This window comes from Mustelus asterias, chromosome 3 (genome assembly GCF_964213995.1).
Source record: "Mustelus asterias chromosome 3, sMusAst1.hap1.1, whole genome shotgun sequence".
Lineage (NCBI taxonomy): Eukaryota > Metazoa > Chordata > Chondrichthyes > Carcharhiniformes > Triakidae > Mustelus > Mustelus asterias.
Genome location: NC_135803.1, coordinates 116,489,589 through 116,510,610, shown reverse-complemented (window position 1 = coordinate 116,510,610; position 21,022 = coordinate 116,489,589). Strand labels below are relative to the sequence as shown.

General features: G+C 43.1%; 1 protein-coding gene across 2 annotated transcripts in view; it reads right to left on the bottom strand.

Moving 5' to 3' along the window:
• LOC144491533 (FERM domain-containing protein 4B-like) overlaps positions 1-21,022 on the bottom strand; it is a 325,659-nt gene that overhangs the window by 219,494 nt on the left and 85,143 nt on the right. The window contains exon 1 of one of the 2 annotated variants that reach the window (XM_078209467.1): positions 4,160-4,500. The exons of the other annotated variant lie outside the window; for it this stretch is intronic. Within the exon in view, the coding sequence (XP_078065593.1) occupies positions 4,160-4,321 (162 nt within the window). The 5' untranslated portion in view covers positions 4,322-4,500. Of the gene's footprint in view, positions 1-4,159; positions 4,501-21,022 lie in introns of those variants that run through there. 2 annotated transcript variants of the gene reach the window in all.

Sequence of the window (21,022 nt, the reverse complement as noted above, 5' to 3'; positions counted from 1 at the left end):
GGCCTTAGTGATCGAGGTGTATGATGTCATGTTCTCACAGAAGGCCCTGAAGGCACACCTTCAGAAGGAATTAAAGCAGATGGTCAAGAAAGACAATTTCCAGAGGATCTGGATGTCATGGCAGAAAAAGTTCCAATAACATCACATGGATGGTTAAGGTCAGTGAATGCACCTTCACATGATATATTGTACCCATCAATCTTTCACACTGCACAATTCACTAGATAGAATCATAGAATCCTATAATACAGAAGGAGGCCATTCAGCCCATAGAACCTGCACCAACCACAATCCCACCTCAGCCCTATCCACATAACCCAATGCATTTACCCGAGTTTGTCCCCCTGACACTAAGGGGCAAATTAGCATGGCCAAACCACCTAACCTGCACATCACTGGACTGTGGGAGGAAACCGGAGCACCCAGGGGAAACCCATGCAGACACGGGAGAATGTGCAAACTCCACACAGACAGTGACCCAAGCCAGGAACCAAATCAGTGTCCCTGGCGCTGTGCGGCGGCCGTGCTAACCACTGTGCCGCTACTCCCCAATCACTCATCAGCTCCAAATGGCTAACATTCAGGTACTGTACCGCATCTTCCCAAATGTACAGATCCTGCCAGCCTCACACCCATCTCTTGCTGTTCCCACATATCTTCAGCTATACCAGCCACATCTCAATACACACTGATATTCTTCCCATGCCTGTATTGATTAAGCCCTCTTGTTAGATGGTGCTCCACATCATGGGACCAGCAGATACTGAGATTGTTGCATCCAGCTTTGCTGAGGAGGATGGTATGTTCCTGCCTTATGCCACTTTTGAAACTTATCATACCCTCATTCTGCTATTAGGCAGGAAGTGAAAGCTGTAAATTAATTTTATTTATTCATTCAGGGGAATGAAGGACCTCTTGCCCAACACCTACCCACATCTGAACTCTACCCCCCCCCCCCCCCCGACCCTTCTGCATTTTCTACCAAAAATAGCAATCTGCTTGTCATAAAGGGTCAGTTAGCCTTGTTGCCAAGCTAACTGACCCTGATAATATGCTGCCCAACCCATAAAACATTTAGTGTGGGCAGTTGGACAGGAGTGGGCAACCTAATGTTGAAAATAATTTCTTCAAAGAGGGGGAAATAAGGGGGGGACAGGATTATCTTCAGGAGCTGACCATTGCCAATTCTTCCTACAGCTTGCATCCTTAAACTGACCCTCCTTCCACCCTTCCTGACCTGCCCAAACCCTCCCTACCAAAGACCCTGGACTAAACTGTTTCTGAGGATCCATGGGCCTTCTTCATCCTCCTGCTCTGGCAGTTCTGACAGCACCCATCAACGCACCCTTGGTGGTGTCGGGACTGAGTGAACTACCGGCCAACTTCCTCCCCAGTGAGGGATGGAAGTTCCACTCAGTCCTTGTTTAGCACACCCACACCATGTTATGGCTGTGGGGTGGGTTTGTGTGAAGCGCACCGGCTTTTCTTCCGGAAGGGGCGAGCTCTCCACTCCCCAATGCTGTAATATTCAGTCCCAGTTTTGTGCAGCTCTTCGCACAGAGTTTGGAGCTGATCCCTTGCAGCATGGATGCCAGCCAACTCTGTGCCAGCACGCGTGAATCCACTTGTGACACAGCATTTGGTGGCTGATGTCTGTTTCCATTGCAGCACAGACAGAAGCCAGCCAAAGTCTCAGTGCTGTAGTGGAAGCTCAGACTGGTTGTGAGATACGTACAGGCCCAGCATGGTGCTCTTTGAACACAGACTGCTGCCATCATGGCTGAAGACAGCCCAAAGGAGAATGCAGGCCCTCACAACAATCCAGCAATCTGCTCACCAGCAGATTATCAGGATTGCTGGGATGGTGCCTCAGAAGAGTGCCAGCAACTCCATGGAGCACGAACCTGCTCTCCTCTCTCAGGATGACAGCATTCCTGCTCCCACTCCATCACTGCCCTTCCTGTTGTCCCTCAGCCAGGCTGGAGCTGCCCACATTGAGGTGATATTGTCTGAGATTCAGAGCTGCTTGGGAGCATCCTCCAAACCAGTTACTGTCAGGTACGGGCCAGTCTGCCGCCACTTGGGTAACACTGGGACAGGCTACGGTTCTGTTACCTGAACTGAACTGCACTCCAATAAAACAGAATCTTATAGAAGCAGGTAGTGCTGAGACTGCATCAGAGAATGGAACAACAATACACATGTACTAAACCTGAAGCTGGCAAAGATCCTGTATCATTAATATAGAACCAGGATGTGTGAAGGCCCCATTCTCTGTGACTAGACCCTTTGTGACTCAGAAAGCATTTGGCTATGAATGCTATCATTTACTCCCCCCAACTCTTCTTTCCTTTTCTCTGGGGATTATGTGATATGCCGAGCATGTGTCCTGAACAAATCTTTGCCTCTCTTTTCATTATTGTAGAGTATGGTTGTACCAATTCATACTGTTTATTGAGGATTAACATCATCTAGATGTAATGTACTATTAATCTGGATTAATCGTGTCTCTTTGTCTGTGAATCCCCTTTTTGTTAATAGGCATGTGGCAAACTGGCTGCAAGCAAGGTAAAAAAAAAATATATATATATGCCAGTATGCAAGTCACATTTTAGCTTGCTTTATTTCAAACTTCAAATGGGGGAAAGCTTAACCAAACTCAAGAAGAATTTGGCATGGAGTCAATGTGTTCTTTGTTGCATTAGACAGCTTTGCTTGAGGGAAAATCAGCCACCTGCCCTTTAAAAGGCTCTCTAACAAGATGTCATACCGACAATGGGAAATACGCACAATAGCATTTAATGCAGGTTAATAAGACAGACCAGCTCACTGGATCACTTCTTGTTTCATTCAGTATGACTCTGAGGCATACAGATCAGAATTCCCAGGATCAAGTTCACTGACTTCATCCAGGATGGCAGTCCAGGTGGACCACCTGAGAGAGGTGAAAGAATTCCAGGGTTCCTGCTTCTGATCACTGTCCAGCAGCCCACTCTGCAAGGTGCACTTGGATACAAACAAGGTAAAATAGGTGTGATTCCCCTCAAAAAGTCTGCTGATAGCCATTTGTGAAATGTGGGGTGGTGGACCCCACTGAACATTACCCCAGCATGCGTCATTCCATTCAGAAGAGGAGGGAAGGGCATGGAAACAAAATAATGTAACAAGTTGTAAGGGTTCTCATTTATTGTGCTAATCAAAAAAGTGTCAATCAGCAGTCACTGCTATTATTTATTTTTGGTCCACATTTTTCTATGTTGTTTTACATCTCTCCCTCTACTTCGATCTCCTTGGGATCATCCAGTCAAGAATTTGAAATGGATAACCTGTTCACAGTCTCTGTCAGTGCCACTATCCAATCAGCTGCTAAAAGATCCCTTTCGGAGGACTGGGAACTTCCACACTATTTTTTTCAACTTCTATCCCCTCTTGCAGTGAATACCTGATTCTCTGCTACTGTACTAATATATAAAACGGAATCTTAACAATAATATGGAAATAATAAAGTCTTCTGAAGTAATTTTCAACACCCATCGTGTGTTAGTGAGTTACTGAAAGAACATTTCAGCAACTTGACCCGCAAAAGCCATTTGATAAATATTCTTCTAATGTCTTTTTATTATGGTACGACTCATATAGTCCGCACGTAACCTGTAATTGAAAGGGTTTTCATCAGGGTATTAATTTACAGCTTTAGTCCTCCTGTAAATATGATCCACATTCAGTTCAGCCATAGTTAAAGGACAAGAAAATTTATATCGTGGTGCAGTTCAGGTTTTCGTTCAAAGTTTCCAGAAGATCTAAGTATGCTTTGTTACATTTTAAATCTCCTGAACGTATCTGTCATTCCCTCCATCTCAGTTTTTATTATTTTCTGAGCATTTTAATGCAGAGCTTTTATCTAACAGCTGACTGCTTGATCCCTTAATTATGATTAACCTTTAATCCCTAAAAGATTAAAGAAAAATTACTTGTTTTAGTCAGATGGAAACATGTTGTAATTCCACATAAAATACTAAAACAATTTTCTCAGCAAAGCACATTTTAAAAATGTGTTAGAGACAAAAAAAATGTTAAAAGGAAAACAATGTGGCATGCAACATCTTATTAACAATTTAAACACACATTACTTGCACTAGAATGTGGTCTATTATTTTACCTGGTACACATCACGCAAGCCACACCATGTCCTTAGTATTTGCTGACAAGCCCTCAGCCTTTCAGTATACCACCTCCTCAAAGTTGTGATTGTTAAGTTCCATACAAACCGGCTGCCATTAAACAGCAAATCTTCCATTCCACACATGAAGGTCGAAGCCATGTTTTTTTTAATTATCCTCTTTCAAAATTAGAGACAGTTAATTAGCTAAAACTAGGTTGAGAAAAAAGTGTTGGTTTGTAGAGCAGCAGAGTTACATCAGCTTATTCTCTTGCTCTATGCAAAGGGCAGGGAGCTATAAAGAATCAGGTCAGATTCTAAACAAACTCCCCTTTCAGTGCACTTCCTGGGCAGACTCCAAGGCATACCCCAGTGCTGCTTGAAGCCAGGCCAATGGTTTTCGTGGCAGAACCCTGACGAAAAACTCCTGCACCGTCCAGTCCCAAACTAACAGCGCAGACAAAACGCTATTATAACCTCACCAACCGCCAGTAGATGCTGTAATTGAATTCTCTGCTCGTTTCCTAATTTCCTGCCTGCTGTCAAAAAATTCATGATCTGAATAAAGCTGGAGCACAACTGGCTTCAAAGGGAAAAAAAATATTATGCAATTTGCTGTCTGACAGTCACACAAAAGTATGCAGATATTTTTTGACAATCCTTTTAGACCACTTCTGTCAACGGTTCAGAATATTCACTGAAGGCCCACAGGAGAAAAATAAATTTTGCAATAAATATATAGCTTCAGGAGTAGTAGTGAATGTCACAAAACGAACTGAACGAAGCAATCTTCCAGATTTATTCAACTCATCACGAATTACTCAGAAAGCTAAGAAGTCATACTCTGTATGTGTTTTTTTTTGCATCTGGATAAGCAGCAACTGGAAGCTCATCATTCACAACACAGCACATACTGGATAGAGGCTCTCCTACCCACAGTAGCCAGTTAATGACTGCACCACAAACGTCTACACCCTGATATCCCAAATCTGTTGCATAGTTCAGAGGTTAATTGCTGGCAGACCCCACCATGTTCCCGGACTGGAGCTGCTCCCTGGTAGTTAACAGTTAAAAAGGGTAATTAATCTTTCTCTGCCCCTCTCCGGAGTTGAGTTTCCTGAGCCGAATGGAAAAAATAATAATAAACTGTTCTCCATGTCACCACCCCGTGTTTCCCTGAAGAAAGCTGCACAGGGAACATTTCACAGAACGTGCGTTGCCCTTGGCTTGGAGCCTCCCCTCAGCTGCGAATCTGTTGTGGAAACATCGGGAGGAAATGAGACATTTCTCGGAAAACCAACCAAATTTGAAATGGCATTCAACTCCTCCCATAACAGGACTGAAAACTCCACCCAAAACAGAGAACCCAGCCGTTAGCTAACCAACTACACCATAGTAAAAACAGTTAGATTGGTATTACGCATCTTTTACCTATGGCATAGTCATTTTGTTAAGAACATTTGACTTTAGGTCTATTCGGAGTATATTAAATTACTGTGATTTAACCTCTAAATGGTTAGAAGGAATCCACCAGGTTTCGAAATGCCTTTCTTTTTAAATGTTGTGCGGTCCAGGAACAAATGGTGCTGTCAAGTTGTGCTTTGTGATACGTTGTCTTCAAAATTGTCCGTGTTGACAAAATGTAATCCAGTTCAACACAAAGTTCTCAAAGCGAGGGAATTAATACGGACTGTGTATGTAAAGTGTATATAAAGTATATAGGCTCATGCTATCAGATAAACCTGCTGGACTTTAACCTGGTGTTGTGAGACTATTAAAGTTAACCTTCAGTGAAACATTTCACAATTCCAGAACTGATTCAGGATCAAGCTTATTAATTCGGCTATGGAGAACAGGAAACCTGGCAAACTGAGCAGACCAAAAGCTGTAAAGTTCACCCCTCTCAGTTTTAATATATTCACATCTCTAAAGAGAGAAATGCAGCTCATTCTTCTAAACTCAATATCATCCCTATACCTTCTTAGATACATCAGATTTTTTTCCTCTTGCAGTTCACCATCAGATATTGAATACCCAGTTTTATATCATCAAAGGGGAGGTTTGCAACTGTAGGAAACAGATATTCATCTGACTTTTCATCTGAGCGGCAATAATGTGAAATGTAATGATGGCCATTTTCTGCAGGTTGAGTTTTTAAACAGTACAATTTAATTTTGGCAAGGCTGCTCAATCAGGATTGGCTTTTAATAATCCTTATTTTGCAGCTTTCAAATAGCCAAACAGGTTCATAATTGCTTCAGTAACAGGCCATTTATTCCACTGGGGAGAGCAGGAAACGCTAGGAAATTGAACAGGCCAGCTAATTTATAAAGCAAGTCTTTTCCTTGAAGTTTGTAATATTCATAGCTCTACAACTGAAAGAGGTAATACTTCTCAACTCAGTATTACCACAAGAAGTCTCACAACACCAGGTTAAAATCCAACAGGTTTATTCAGAATCATGAACTTTCCGAGAGCTGCTCCTTCATCAGGCGAGTCACTTGATGAAGAGCGCTCCGAAAGCTTAGATTCCAAATAAACCTGTTGGACTTTAACCTGGTGTTGTGAGACTTCTTACTGTGCCCACCCCAGTCCAATGCCGGCATGTATTACCGTGTACCAGGCTATGTGTTTAAGTGTGCCCTAATCTTCATGTCAAGTCCCAAGACAATATATGTTTTTGTTAATGATCAGAAAATAAATTATTGACCTATAACTAAATCTATATCCGTATGCCTTCTGCATTTGGTCCATAAACAATTACAGTGAGACAGGAATGAAAATCAGGAGGCAAAGTTACTATTTGAATATCTGTGTACCAGAGAAACAAATAAATCTCGAATTACCCAGCCTCTCTGTTCCTCCAATGTTGTATATAGTGTTCGCATTTAAAATGAATTGTCAATTTAATTCAAAAAAATTGAGATTCATGTGCTTATCAGAATGTGATTGTCAGAATGCTTGGGCTGAAGTCTTTAAGTTTGACATAATGCTACTATGTAAGACTTGCATTATTGGTAATATACTATATATAAAATGATCATGGTCAGTTTAAAGTTGTTCTCTTGTACACCTATATAGATGTTGGAACCAGACAGGAGATTTCTTTAATATTATTTTTCTATTATTTTCCCACCTTCTTCTACCTCTTTAAATGTAACAAACAGATTTTCATTTTTTGACAGAGTGAGGTAAGATTCCATTTTTAACTTGTCCCCCCAAAAAACAGCGCAAATTTCTCCTGTTTTCACGCTCATTTGGCATTTAGACTGTTTTTGGTAAGATCGCCTCCATTGTGTTATCTGCCACAGTTCACCTGGATCTGGCCACACCCACAGTTTGAAATAATGAGATTCAGTAACGCTAATTCAGGAAGGCTCTTCAGATTATACTCATTTTTTTTTTAAGGTGCACATTTCAAAAGCTTTTTCATGCCAAAACACATTTAATTTATTAAGAAACGGACTACTGCGTAGCAATGAAACAATTCAATGGTTTGGTCTAATTTTTTAAGTCACTTTCAATGATTTTCAATCAAGTTACACACAGGTGGAGAACTGGACACCATTGTTAGAATGCTTATTTTTACGTAGACCTATTTTCAGCAGCATTAATAAAATGGTACCAGGTTATTACTCTGGGAATACTTTTTAGTGGAAAGAGAGGAAAAATAAACATTCATCTTCGTTGCATTGGCCGATCATGCTTGGTTACGGAGGATTTTATATTTGTGATACATCAAATTAATATTGGGAGGGACTTGAACTGTAACCTAACCAGTACCATTTCACACAGATTTTGGACTCAAACTCCTGATTGCGCCCAGAAAGAAATCCTTTCCCACCACACCTACCCCACTTCCTCCATTCATTAAAACTACAAAGAATTCTATATATTCTTCTGTTGTAAGTGAACCCTATGGATTAAATGTCTGTGATTCAATGCTGTATAGGGTTCAATATTATTGGGTTAGTGGACATTTATATTGTGTCTGGAATTAGCTCAAAAGCCATCTATTTATTCTACGCTGTGATTTTTTTCCATGCTGTTATAATTAGGAGGATGAAATTCTCCTGCTCCAATAATTTTACCAGATATTGACCAGAGTACGAAATGGGAAATTCTATTTTGTCATCAGATGACTTTCTTCGCAAAACTGACCAGCACTAGGAATTTTGTCCCCTATGTTTTGTGACTCCCTTCACTTGCAAAAATATTGTGCCTTATGAAAGCTGCAGAAAAGTTTGAAAGGCAATAGGAACAGAATCATCTTGGGAACACTAAACTCAAGTCGAATAGAAACAGACTATGTTCTTGCCTCACCTTGCAAAGGGCTGAGGTCCTATTGTTATTAGTACTAATGATCACATTCTCTCATCCACTGTGCATTTGCTTGAATCTTGCATGTGCTCCCTATTCTTCCATTCCTAATCAGCACAGTACCTACTTTCTATATCCTCTATTTCCTTCCTGGATTCTTTTATATGCTCAGAGCTCCTGTTTTTCTTTCTGGCTTCTATTTGTTCTCGATGGAGTATCTTCACTAATCCTGTGCTTCCAGTACAGGATTATGTTTAAGAGAAGGCAGGTCAAAGCATCAATGCTATTGTGTTAGGACTAGTTTTCCAACTCCCAGCTCTATTGAGTGCGGCTGCCCAGTGGGAATGCAGGATCAGTGAATTTACCCTGATCAGCAGCCTCTTCCAGTCCAAGATTCCTACACATTATAAGTCCTGGTGATCCAGCAGGTCAATGCTCTGTCACTGGTGTACTACTTCTCAAAAGCATATCCCTTTATCCAATTACAGGTGTCACTGAAGCCAATGGAAGCCTCATACTCCATGCGGCAGCAACTGCTTCCGAATATGTCCGTTTTGTCATGTTTTATGTGTAAACTTTGACAGTAAGTGTTGATAAGATATATTTGAAAATGATGGAGAGAAATTAGAGAGCAGTCCAATTGTATCGTCACCTTGCAGCCACACACGAACATTTTCTACCACTGTTTATTCATTAAGTCATTGAGGAAATTCATGTTTATTTTAAACAATAATGTTTTACATGAAATTATCCCAAGAAGTGGGGGGAAAACAGATTTAAGCCGCTCACAGTTATCTTCCACTGTGTAGGGGTCTGTCAATAGTTTGTTCACTATGTATTGTAGCACAGCCACTCTGTTTCATATTATACCTGCCAAGTACAGCTGGAATTTAGCTTTTGAAGTAGTTAAGGTGCAAAGTAAAAAGACTAGCGATCAGAAGCATTTTGAGTTCCGACCAATGTTCGTAGTCTTCCGGAGACTAGCGTAAGACTCCATTTCCCTGTTGGAAAATTTTTACTCTCAGTTTTCTCACTTACCCTTGGCTCTGAGTTGGAAAATAATAAATAGTAAGAAACATGAATCAAAATGCTAAACTAATCTTGTTTTTCTCCCATTTTGGCTTTCAAATAGAAGCTGCACATTATTTTGCCATTCACACTTACGCTGGATACATCTTTTCCTTCCTGCAGTGGAGTGTGGAATGAATTCAAAGAAAAGGTGTGGCTGGATGGTAATGTTTTGAACTGAAATGGTTCATTACAATGGTTTGTAATGAGTTCAGATATGCAGTTTGGAATTTATTCTGGTTTCTCAGACAGTATTATAAATCCCCGAGTCATTTTTAGACACCATTTTTAGGGGGGGGGGGATCACCTAATTCTAAAATTAGATCACCTCAGAGCTCATTTTATGTGCACTCACTGGGTGTGTTTTCGGTGGGGTGGCACATAACATAGTAGCTAGGCCATCACCAAACTGACCCCCATAGTACATTAGGTAGGCAGGTGCCAAAATTGGAATGCCACAACTGTCAGTTCTCAGAGAGAATTGAGAAAATTGTGCTGCCGATAGAGTCGAGAAGAGCAAAGCATTTAAAAATGATTGCAGCACAGCACCATTTGTCCCCCTTTAATTTGCAGGAAATGCAGGCACACAATACCAGGGAGAGAAACAGGACGGGAGGTAACGTGCCATAAGCTGGTCATGTTGACTTCCAATGAGGAGGTACTTTACTTGGCCGCCAATGATTGGACCAGGGCCATTGATCGAGGTGAGATAGGAGGAAGGCATCGTGGGCACAATTTCAAGGGAGTATTTTTATATTTCCACCAAACACTTGCTAAGCGGGATGAGGAAGGGAGGGTGCATGAGGCTTGGCAAGCTGTCAGGAACAAAGCATTGATGGTTTGTGACTTTAAAGGTCAACATGCCTTGGGAAGAAATGTGTGGCTCAATGCTGCATGATGTAAGGTTGAAGCACTGAGTCACATTTCCCAAAGTTTCCAGTGTTTGCAATAGGATGTCTCGCAGCACAATCAACTCAAACATTTAAGGCACCCCTCGCTCTTCTATTTGTTTCCTACACAGGTACAACAATGGCTGCTGCTCTCACTAGCCCCGAGGAGTCAGCATTACCTCTGAGCATGAGGACGATGCCTCAGATGGTGCACTGTCATCCTTGCTCTGCACCCAGCACCAAAGCAGAAATAGGCACCTCAAATGTAAGGGATACACACACTGGTGAAAGCACATCGCAGTTACACATGTTGCTACAGGAGGCTGAGATGGAGAAAGCTTCTGACCTTCAGAGGAGTGCTGGTGCTGACCTAAATGTTGCCCCCCACCCCCGCCGCTGACCTAAATGTTGCCCCCCCCCCGTCTGATGAGCCTCCCCCCCCCCCCCCCCCCCCCCCCCCCCCCGTCTGATGAGCCGCCTCTGGAGCCACCAGTTAGGGGCAGATGCTAGGTGCGTAACACAAGCTTCATGGGGATATGACAGAAATAGGAGGAGCCCATCCAGATGTGAGCACTGCAAGCACCCATTCTACAGAATACACAGCTTCCTCCAGTGACCAGCTGTTGCCTGTCATGATGGGCCAAACTCAGCAGATCACTGACAGTGGGTATGCATTCTGAACTGCACTCTAGGCTTCAAAGCTTGAGGAGAGGGGTAGAGGAGCCTGGACTCGCATCCAATTCCTGATCCTTCTCAGGTTAGCAGGGCAGGCCAATTGACCACATGGCGGAGGGTGAACAGCAGCTAACATCATTGGTTGGGAGGGGGCACCTCTCAGGGCACCTCTGATTGAGAGAGCCTCTTCTCCACCCCTCGACCATTGGGACAGACCCTTTGAGTGCTGCTGTGACACATGAGCATCCTGCCACTCCACAGGGGACTCTCACCACACCAAGGTCCTTATGGCCTTAGGTGACCTGAGGGCAGTCGCCTTTTATCCCAGACAAGGGGACATGAGGGGTAGTGGCATGTCTCCACCAGTGAGGGGTGGAGAGAGGGGAAACCATGCTGCAACACCCAGAAAAGATTCAAGAAAACCCCACATCACGTTTAGATTCACACGGGTACCTTTTATATTTTTGAGGTTTGCACATGACCTTTTTGTGCACATAAATGAATATTAATGTTTTTTTCTACATATTATCCAGCTGCATTTGTTCATTAACTGTGTGTGACTGTATGGGTAAGAAGTGAAACGAGGTTCAAATGAGACAACACCACCAACTTTTAGGGCTGTACCCGAGGGATAGCTCTGAGTATCATCAAATGTTCATGAAAAGCAAAGATTTCCAAAAGGAATAGCTGATAGCAGCCTCTCCAGCTTAAGTCAAGCATCGATCCACCTCCAGCCTTTATATCTGCTTTGTCAGGAAACCTTGAAAAATAAAACTGTGTTTCCACTAGATATGTTTCACATGTACCCTTTAAGAACTCTGCCAGCCAACACCTCGAGATGGACACACATGAGAACAGAACTGACACTGTCGATTAGGCTCCTCATTACTTTGCTTGACTGATTGTTTCTACCACCCTTCGCCCCCAACACCGGGGCACCAGGCCCTAGGCCCTTCTCGCTTCACTCCTCCATGCCTCTGATCCCAGTCTTTCTCCTCAAAAATATAGAAACATAGAAACTAGAAGCAGGAGCAGGCCATTCGGCCCTTCGAGCCTTCTCCGCCATTCATTTTGGTCATGGCTGATCATCAAAATTAATATCCTGATCCCACCTTCCCCCCTTATCCCTTGATCTCTTTCGCCCCAAGAGCTCTATCTAATTTCTTCTTGAAATCACACAATGTTTTGGCCTCAACTACTTTCTATGGTAGTGAATTCCATACATTCACCACCCTCTGGGTGAAGAAATTTCTCTTCCCCTCAGTCCCAAAAGGTTTACCCCTTAGTCCAAAGATGTGCGGGTTAGGTTGATTGGCCATGCTAAAATTGCCCCTTAGTGTCCTGGGATGCGTAGATTAGAGGGATTAGCGGGTAAAATATGTAGGGATATGGGGGTAGGGCCTGGGTGGGATTGCAGTCGGTGTAGACTCGATGGGCCGAATGGCCTCTTTCTGTACTGTAGGGTTTCTATGATTTCTATGATTATCCTCAAACTATGATGCCTAGTTCTGGACACCCCACCATTGGGAACATTCTTTCTGATCTACCCTATCTAAGCCCGTTAGAATTTTAAAAGTTTCTATGAGATCCCCTCTCACTCTTCTAAACTCCTCTTCTGGATCCCTCTTCAAATCGTCCAGGCCACTGACCTCATTCCACCATGACCCACAGGATCAGCTGGGATGCAGATTTACACCCTATCCAACACTACTCGCTGTCTTCAGCGCAGAGTAAATTCCAGTGGGGTGTGAAGCACCTAATTCCACCAGTTTCCTGACTAGCGGGACAGGTTACAATTGCCCCCATTGAACAGGGCACTAAATCAATTTTCTCCCTGATCCCGTGGGTTTCCCACCCAGAGAGTTAAAATGGCCTTGAAACTGTGTGAATAAACGCTGTGGTAGGAGCATAGTAGATGCTGCACAATGGCACGGTGGCACAGTGGTTAGCACTGCTGCCTCACAGCACCAGGGACCTGGGTTCAATTCCAGCATCGGGTCACTGTCTGTGTGGAGTCTGCACGTTCTCCCCATGCCTGCATGGGTTTCCTCCGGGTGCTCCGGTTTCCTCCCACAGTCCAAAGATGTGCGGGTTACGTTGATTGGTCATTCTAAATTGACCCTTAGTGTCAGGGCACCAGCAGTATAAATGCATGGGGTTATGGGGATAGGGCCTGGGTGGGATTGTTGTCGGTGCAGACTCGATGGGCCAAATGGCCTCCTTCTGCACTGTAGGGATTCTATGATTTCTAAATGGTCTATCTTTGTTTCCCTCTTGAGTCACTTGGTATAGATAACGAAAATTAATATTCAATCCTAAAAACACAGATGTTTTCTGACTATTTGATTTTTCTCTAAGGTAAAGGAATTTCTTCATAGAGGTGAAAAGCTGCATACATCTTCATGAGGTAATTGAACAACTCATTATATTGCCAGGAGGAAATCAAAGTGAGCTCAATGCCTGCCGAAAGGTGACCTCCAGCTGATACTGCAGATGCTGCTTTGTCTGCATTCTGTGTTAAATTAATACAGCCCAGGTTGATTTGAAGGATTATAAATGGATGACCTGATTTGTTGCTGAATTAACCTTTATACATATTTGTACTTGATGTTCTGACATCAGCATTCACATTTTCATAGGTGAAAAATAAACAGCAAGTGTTATGGGTTTCTCACGGTATATTATTGCATGGCAACAATTTTATCCTGATTCCTTGGCTGAATCTTACATTGTGGATTCAAACAATGAGCTTGGATGAAGGAATTTGAATCCAAACCAGCAGCAGCAATAAAATGTTTGAAATTTTTAAAAATGTATTTATTAGTGTCACAAGTAGGCTTACATTAACACTGCAAGGAAGTTACTGTGACAATCCCCTATTCGCCACACTCTGGCACCTTATTGGATAGACTGAGGGCGAATTAAGCGTGGCCAATGCACCTAACCTCTTTTGGACTTTGGGAGGAAACTGAAGCACCCGGAGGAAACTCACGCAGACACAGAGTGTATGTGAGGACTCCACACAGACAGTGACCCAAGCCAGGAATTGAACCCTTGTCCTTGGCACTGTGAGGCAGCAGTGCTAACCATTGTGCCGCTCTGCCACCCTTGCCACCTTTAACGTAAAGGGAAGTGCAGAAGACTTGAGTCAAGACTGCCGCAATAACTATGTATAATATAAAAATGGCACCAACCAACCAAATGTGGTTCATTAACGTGCAGGGTTTTTATATTTGCACGGAACCTACCCATTTAAACAGATCTAAATTAGGAGAGAATTCTTTGTCTAGAGAATGGTAAGAATATGGAATGCACCAGCACAAGGAGCAGTTTGACAAATCACAGAGGGATTACAGGGGAGCCAAGCAAATACATGAGGGGCACAGAATTAGAATGATATGCTTCTCAGATTAGATGAAGAGGGCAGGATAAGGCTGTTGTGGGAATAAGTGCAGTTGTAAATTATTTGGGCCTCATGACCTGTTTCTGTGCTATAGACTCGAAAGAACACAATGGAAGATTGAATGTTCATTTAAATAGTGCAAATTGGGGCTTTATATTACAACCATGGAATATGCATGGATGTGGATATTTGGCGAGGTTTGTGAAATAACTCCTCTGAGGCCAGTGTTCTTTCACCAAATTTAGATTTATTTACATAGTAATTGACACTCGGACACGTACTTCCTTGTACAGACCCGTATAAACCCGGACTGCCAGGAATCCTGACACTCCATATTATGTACATATGTAGGGCTCCCTGATTGAACAAGCCTTACTCTGGGAGCACGTATTCTAAGAGGTCCACATCGTGGGCCTCAGTAAAGTCATTACAGTTTGAAGTACGCTCACCCATGATGGCTTTCAAATCAGCTGATTCGTATCTTTCTCTAGTTTCTCTCCCATCTATCCATTGACTCCGTCTACACTCCCCGCTGCCTCAGAAAAGCAGCCAGCATAAGCAAGGACCCCACACACCCCGGACATACTCTCTTCCACCTTCTTCTGTCGGGAAAAAAATACAAAAACTGAGATCACATACCAACCGACTCAAGAACAGCTTCTTCCCTGCTGCCATCAGACTTTTGAATGGACCTACCTCGCACTAAGTTGATCTTTCTCTACACCCTAGCTATGACTGTAATACTGCATTTTGCACCCTCAACTTTCCTTCTCCCCTATGTACTCTATGAATGGTATGTTTTATCTGTATAGTGCGCAAGAAACAATACTAATACATGTGACAATAATAAATTTATCTACTCATGCCCTTTCCAACATCATCTTGTCCATGAGATCCACCAAATTAATGCAACATCACTCAATCTCATGCATACACAGACATGTGCGCCCACACACACATGCACAGAAATGCACACACACATGCACAAAAACAATACATTGGATACAGATAAAGAGAGTGCAGTTTTACAAATTCAGGCTCTAATTTATGATTTTCAGTCTTCCATGTGGCAGGCCTATAGTTTTTCAAATGGATTCAATGATTTTAAGCTGAAGGGAGGCTTGTCAGGTGAAGTGTTCACAGCAGGTTCTGAAGTTTCCAGTAGTCAAAATTTAGGAGGTTGGTTTTCATGTGAACTTCAAACTGAAGCAGGTTAAATATTTTGGCTGCTTGTTGAATTGCAGCTAGTTTCAGAGTCTGATTCTCAGACGGCCTGATTACTGATGGTTCCAATGATTTGTTGGGTCCTGGGATAATAAAGCTTCATTTCCTGAATCTAGATTCAGTTACATGATGGTCAGAATTCTCTGATCGTGCCTGCAGGCGGGATTCCCCTGTCCCACTGCAGTAAATGGAGATTTTGCCGAGGGCTAAATTCTCCATTCTCAATGGCAGCGATAGCGGGGCAAGTAAGACCAGAAAATTCTGGCTGATAGCTGGGTTAACACTTCTGAGGACCACCCAATCGAGTTTGAATGAGTGAAGCAATCATGACACATTGGGAAGGTGATAGAGGCCATTGAGTTTCGATTTTTCCTTTTGTTCAGTTGATAACATGCTGTCAGGCAGTCTGGAAGCTACATAGTCTTTAGCTGATGGGCTATCGGCCCATCCTTAGACAATAAGATGGGTCAGTTCCACAGATGGTGTGAGGTACCCTCACCTATTTAATTAGGTATTTACCAGGGACTTAATACTGCTTGTAGTCCAAATGCCAAAAGCCACATAATTTGTGGCAGTCACCTTAATAGCTTGTTTGTGTTCAATTTTTAATAAGTATTGACTGAAAGTCCATAATATGACATGCCATTATGCGGCATGACAATCTTGAAAGTGCAATAAATACCAGCTGCCATTGTTCATTATTTAACCAGGCAGTCCAATTTCAGGATTGTGGCAGCTATAAAAATTCAAAATGGTATATTACAAATAAGGCCACACTTGTGCATGCTACCGTGGTAAAGCCACATCGTTTGCTCATCCTGCCCCTGCCGGATTAGCGAATGGCAATTAAGCTCTTTCACCTCGTGTTTGGCAGCAATCACCTGGATGCAGCGATGGACAGATAACTGGGACATGTTTGCAATGATGCCTGTACTACTTGGCAGGATTTGTTGCCTCGAAGTTGGGAGTGATGACCTTGATGGCCATTGGCAGCATCATCCTCACTCTGCTGTGAGGCAGCATGCTTTGTTGAAGGAGGTGGCATTGTTCAGTGATCACTTCCTTGGTGAATCTCGGGTACCTCGAGCATTGCTCTTGGCTGAAGTGAAGATGGGAAAAGTTCTCCCTGTAATCCGTTGATGGGCAAGACCTTCTGTGGATAGCCCCCCACCTCCTCCCTCTGTGCAGAGCCACCTGCCTCTGCAATTTCAGCTCCATTGCCGTGCAGTGTTGCAGAGAAAGAAGGACTGCAATTACAGCCTCTATACTTACTGCAGCCTCTCTGTGGACAAGTCACAACATTCCTTTGACTTCCCTGCCACTGCCTTCCAAATCTAGCAAAACAACAGAACTGTCCTAAAACACCATAGTACTTCCATAAACTTTGCCAGAGAACCATTAAGTGAAAAGGACCTCACCCGCAAGTTTGATAATTAATCTTTTATAACACCGGGGAAGCTAGCATGTTCAGCTTTGAGTGGTTAGCACAAAGTGCCCACTGGACCTGCGCAACCCAAGTTTCCAGAATGTGTATCAAATCAACCTGAAAAGTTGTTTGCCAACCCTGCTCGCTGCGAATTGGTATTTAAGTGCTGGCACGGTGACAAAGTGATTAGCATTGCTGCCTCACAGCACCAGGGACCCCGGGTTCAATTCCGGCCTCCTCGGGTCACTGTCTGTGTGGAGTTTGCACATTCTCCCTGTGTCTGCGTGGGTTTCCTTTGGGTGCTCTGGTTTCCTCCCACAGTCCAAGGATGTGTGGGTTAGGTTGATTGGCCATGCTAAATTGACCCTCGTGTCAGGGGATTAGCAGGGTAAATATGTGGGGTTACGGGAATAGGACCTGGGTGAGATTGTGGTCGTTGCAGACTCGATGGGCCGAATGGCCTCCTTCTGCACTGTCGGAATTCTATGATTCTATGAACTGCAAAGCTTATAATGCACGCACAGCATGCCGCTGCTAATACCATTCCCAGCACAAGGTACCACACAGACCACAGTGGAGGTGCTCTGCATGCCAGTTTGAGTGCCTCCAGTTGCCAAAGCATCAAATCCAGTGCTGCAAAGGTGGCGAATATTGTGGCCTTTAAGTTTAATTAAATGTCCCTACAGGGAGTGTTCAAGCTCCAGTGGGTAAATAGAAACTCTATCTGCCTGGATTTCCCAGTAGGTGTCTTTTGAGACTCTTAGACATGATGATGTATTTCCACATCTGTCCGACACCTGGCTGATTCAAAAATAACATTCCAAATATTTTTGAAGTGAAGCTCAAAACTCTGCTATTGAGCAGTCTATGATGTGTGTTATAGTATCAGTGGGACTGCCAAAAACTTACATAAGCTGCTGCTGTTTGAGTGTGTTACTGGGCATCTTTCAGTGATGCACACTATAATAGCCTACTCTGACACTTATTTGGCAGATCTCAGCCAGTTCCAACAGATTTAGGAGGAATAATATTTTACTTCTTTGTAAAAAGGGGATTGTGTTGCAGCATCAAAGCAAGAGCAGTTGATGTGGCATTAAATTGGCTAAACATGAATGTTTTGTGTTCGTGTTTGAGGCTGATAATTGCATTTTGGCATGAAGGAGGACCCAACTGAATGTTCATATGCAAGCGTATGAATATAAAAATTGCATTCATGGGGTTAAAGAACAGCAGAGCAAAGAGGCTTTACAAATGGTCTCAGTGGACATAAGCCTTACTGTGAATTAGGACAGGTCTACTTAAGTGTAACCAACAGCAACCTGCTAAAGAAACATGTTATCAGCAGTTACGGCATTAGTTTTTAATTGAAACGGTACATATATAAAAATGATTAAAAAGAAAGTAAAGTTATACAAAGACCATATGTTGCTCTACTGATTTTCCAAGTAGAGTGGCCCATGTTTGAACAAAACGCAAAGAACAGTACAGCACAGGAACAGGCCCTTCGGCCGTTCAAGCCTGCGCCGATCGCGTTTACCTATCTAGACTAACCACTTATATCCCTCTATTCCCAGTTTGTTCATATGCCTATCAAGATAAATCTTAAATGTGGCTAACGTAACTGCCTCAACTACCTCACTTGGCAGTGCACCACCCTTTGTGTAAAAAACTTCCCACGCACATCTCCACTGAACGTTTGCCCCCTTATCTTGAACTTGTGCCCCCTTGTAATTGTCATTTCTGCCCTGGGAAAAAGCTTCCAGCTGTTCACCCTATGTTTACCTCTCATAATTTTATAAACTTCTATCAGGTCGCCCCTCAGCCTCCGTCTTTCCAGGGAGAACAATCGCAGTTTGTTCAATCTCTCCTCATAGCTAATACTCTCCATATCAGGCTTCCTGTTCAATGCTAAATCAACTGATTTAATCGAGACAGATCAATTCTGCTCAATATTCGCAATTCCAGTTGCAATTTTCACGTGTGTACACAAATGTCAAAACTGATATGGATTGGTCGCAGAATTGAGTCCTCATGCTGAATATTTGTCACACAATGGTCTAGGATGCCACGTGAAAGATAATCACATGAGAATGAGGATAGGCAAGATAGGGAGAAAATTCTACATTTCTCTGATTCTTGTACAACTCCCTTCCCTTCATCAACATTCAGCTAAGCATTCAGCTGCCTGTGTGCCACGTTCCAGCATCCATCTCTTGAATTCCCGCTCTACTCTTCTCCTTCTGAAGACATTCCTTAAAATCCATCTCTTTGAGCAGGCCGTCTAATCCCTGCTTTTTGGCTCAGCATCTGTTGCTTTGAACAGCTGAATATTTTACAAGCAAACATGGTCCAACCACACAGAGGGTGGCTCCTACTTGTATATATCAACATGTGGCTGATAATACTATGTGATAAACAGCTGCTGGCCCTCACTTGTGAGCATGAATTCTGCACACACAACTCAAAGCCTTTCTTATCGTCCATTTGCTAACACAGCAATAATATCGAGCAACTAACTCGGCATGAAACAGCTGAAACTCAAGAAACTCACCGTTATCATGATTCTCTCGATATAAATAACTCAATTTAACATTTCTGCAGCTTATCTAATAATGAGAATCATTTTCATTCTAATATGTCTCTCCTTAAAATAAATAGGAGTGGACTGGGGAACCTGATCCCTCAAGATTGTTCTGTCATGGCTGATCTTCCCACATTATTCCATTATCACATGATTCCCTTAACATCTAATAATCTCTGCCTTGATATGCTTCAGTATTAACTTACGAGGTAGATCAAATCCTTCCATCACTTGGATCTTGTTGAACAAACATTAAATCAAGGAAAACTCTCCTCATGCTCATTAACTAGCTCGCTCTATTTTTACATATTCTCCAATTGCCATTTGCTAACTAATGATATGCATATAGCAATGACTGCTACTTCTTTTAAATATTGAAAGCTTGGTGGCAGGACCAATGCTATAGAGTGAAGGACACCTCCAAGGCTGAAACAAGCAAAAGAAAATGAACTATATCAGGATAAAAGCTAACATATGGGACAAAATCTCCAATCTGGGAAGTTTATTACAAATTTCCTTCACCCTCCCGTCCTCTAGAAGACTTGGATTCCTATTGAGGCACTTCAGCTTGGCTCAGTGTTAACACCCTTGCCTCAGAGTCAGAAGGTTAAAGTTGTATGTTGGAACCCGAACAAATAATTAAAATGACAACAACAGAAATTGCTGGAGAAACTCAGCAGGTCTGACAACATCTGTGGAGAGAAAATAGAACCAATGTTTCGAGTCAGGATGACCCTTCGTAAGGGCCCACTTGTCCAACTTGTCTCCTTCCGAACTTACTGCACTTCGCTCTCTCAGTTCCAACCCTGACTCTGTCAAACCTGACAAGAGTGATGCTGTTGTCTTCTGGCGTATTGACCTCTACCTCACAGAGGCTGAGCGACAACTCTCGGACACTTCCTCAGACCTCCCCCTGGACCATGACCCCACCACCGAACATCAAGCCACTGTTTCCAGGACAGTCAATGACTTCATCTCCTCTGGAGACTTTCCCACCATAGCTTCCAACCTCAGTCTCCCAACGCTGGACGGTCCACTTCTACCTCTTTTCCAAATTCCACAAACAGGACTGTCCCTGTAGGCCCATTGTGTCAGCCTATTGCTGCCCCGCTAAACTTATTTCCTCCTATCTTGACTCCATTCTCTTTCCTCTTGTCCAGTCCCTTCTCACCTACATCCGCAATTCTTCCGATGCGCTACGCCACATCAACAACTTCCAGTTCCCTGGCCCAAACTGCTTCCCCCTCACCATGGATGTCCAGCCCTGACGAAGGGT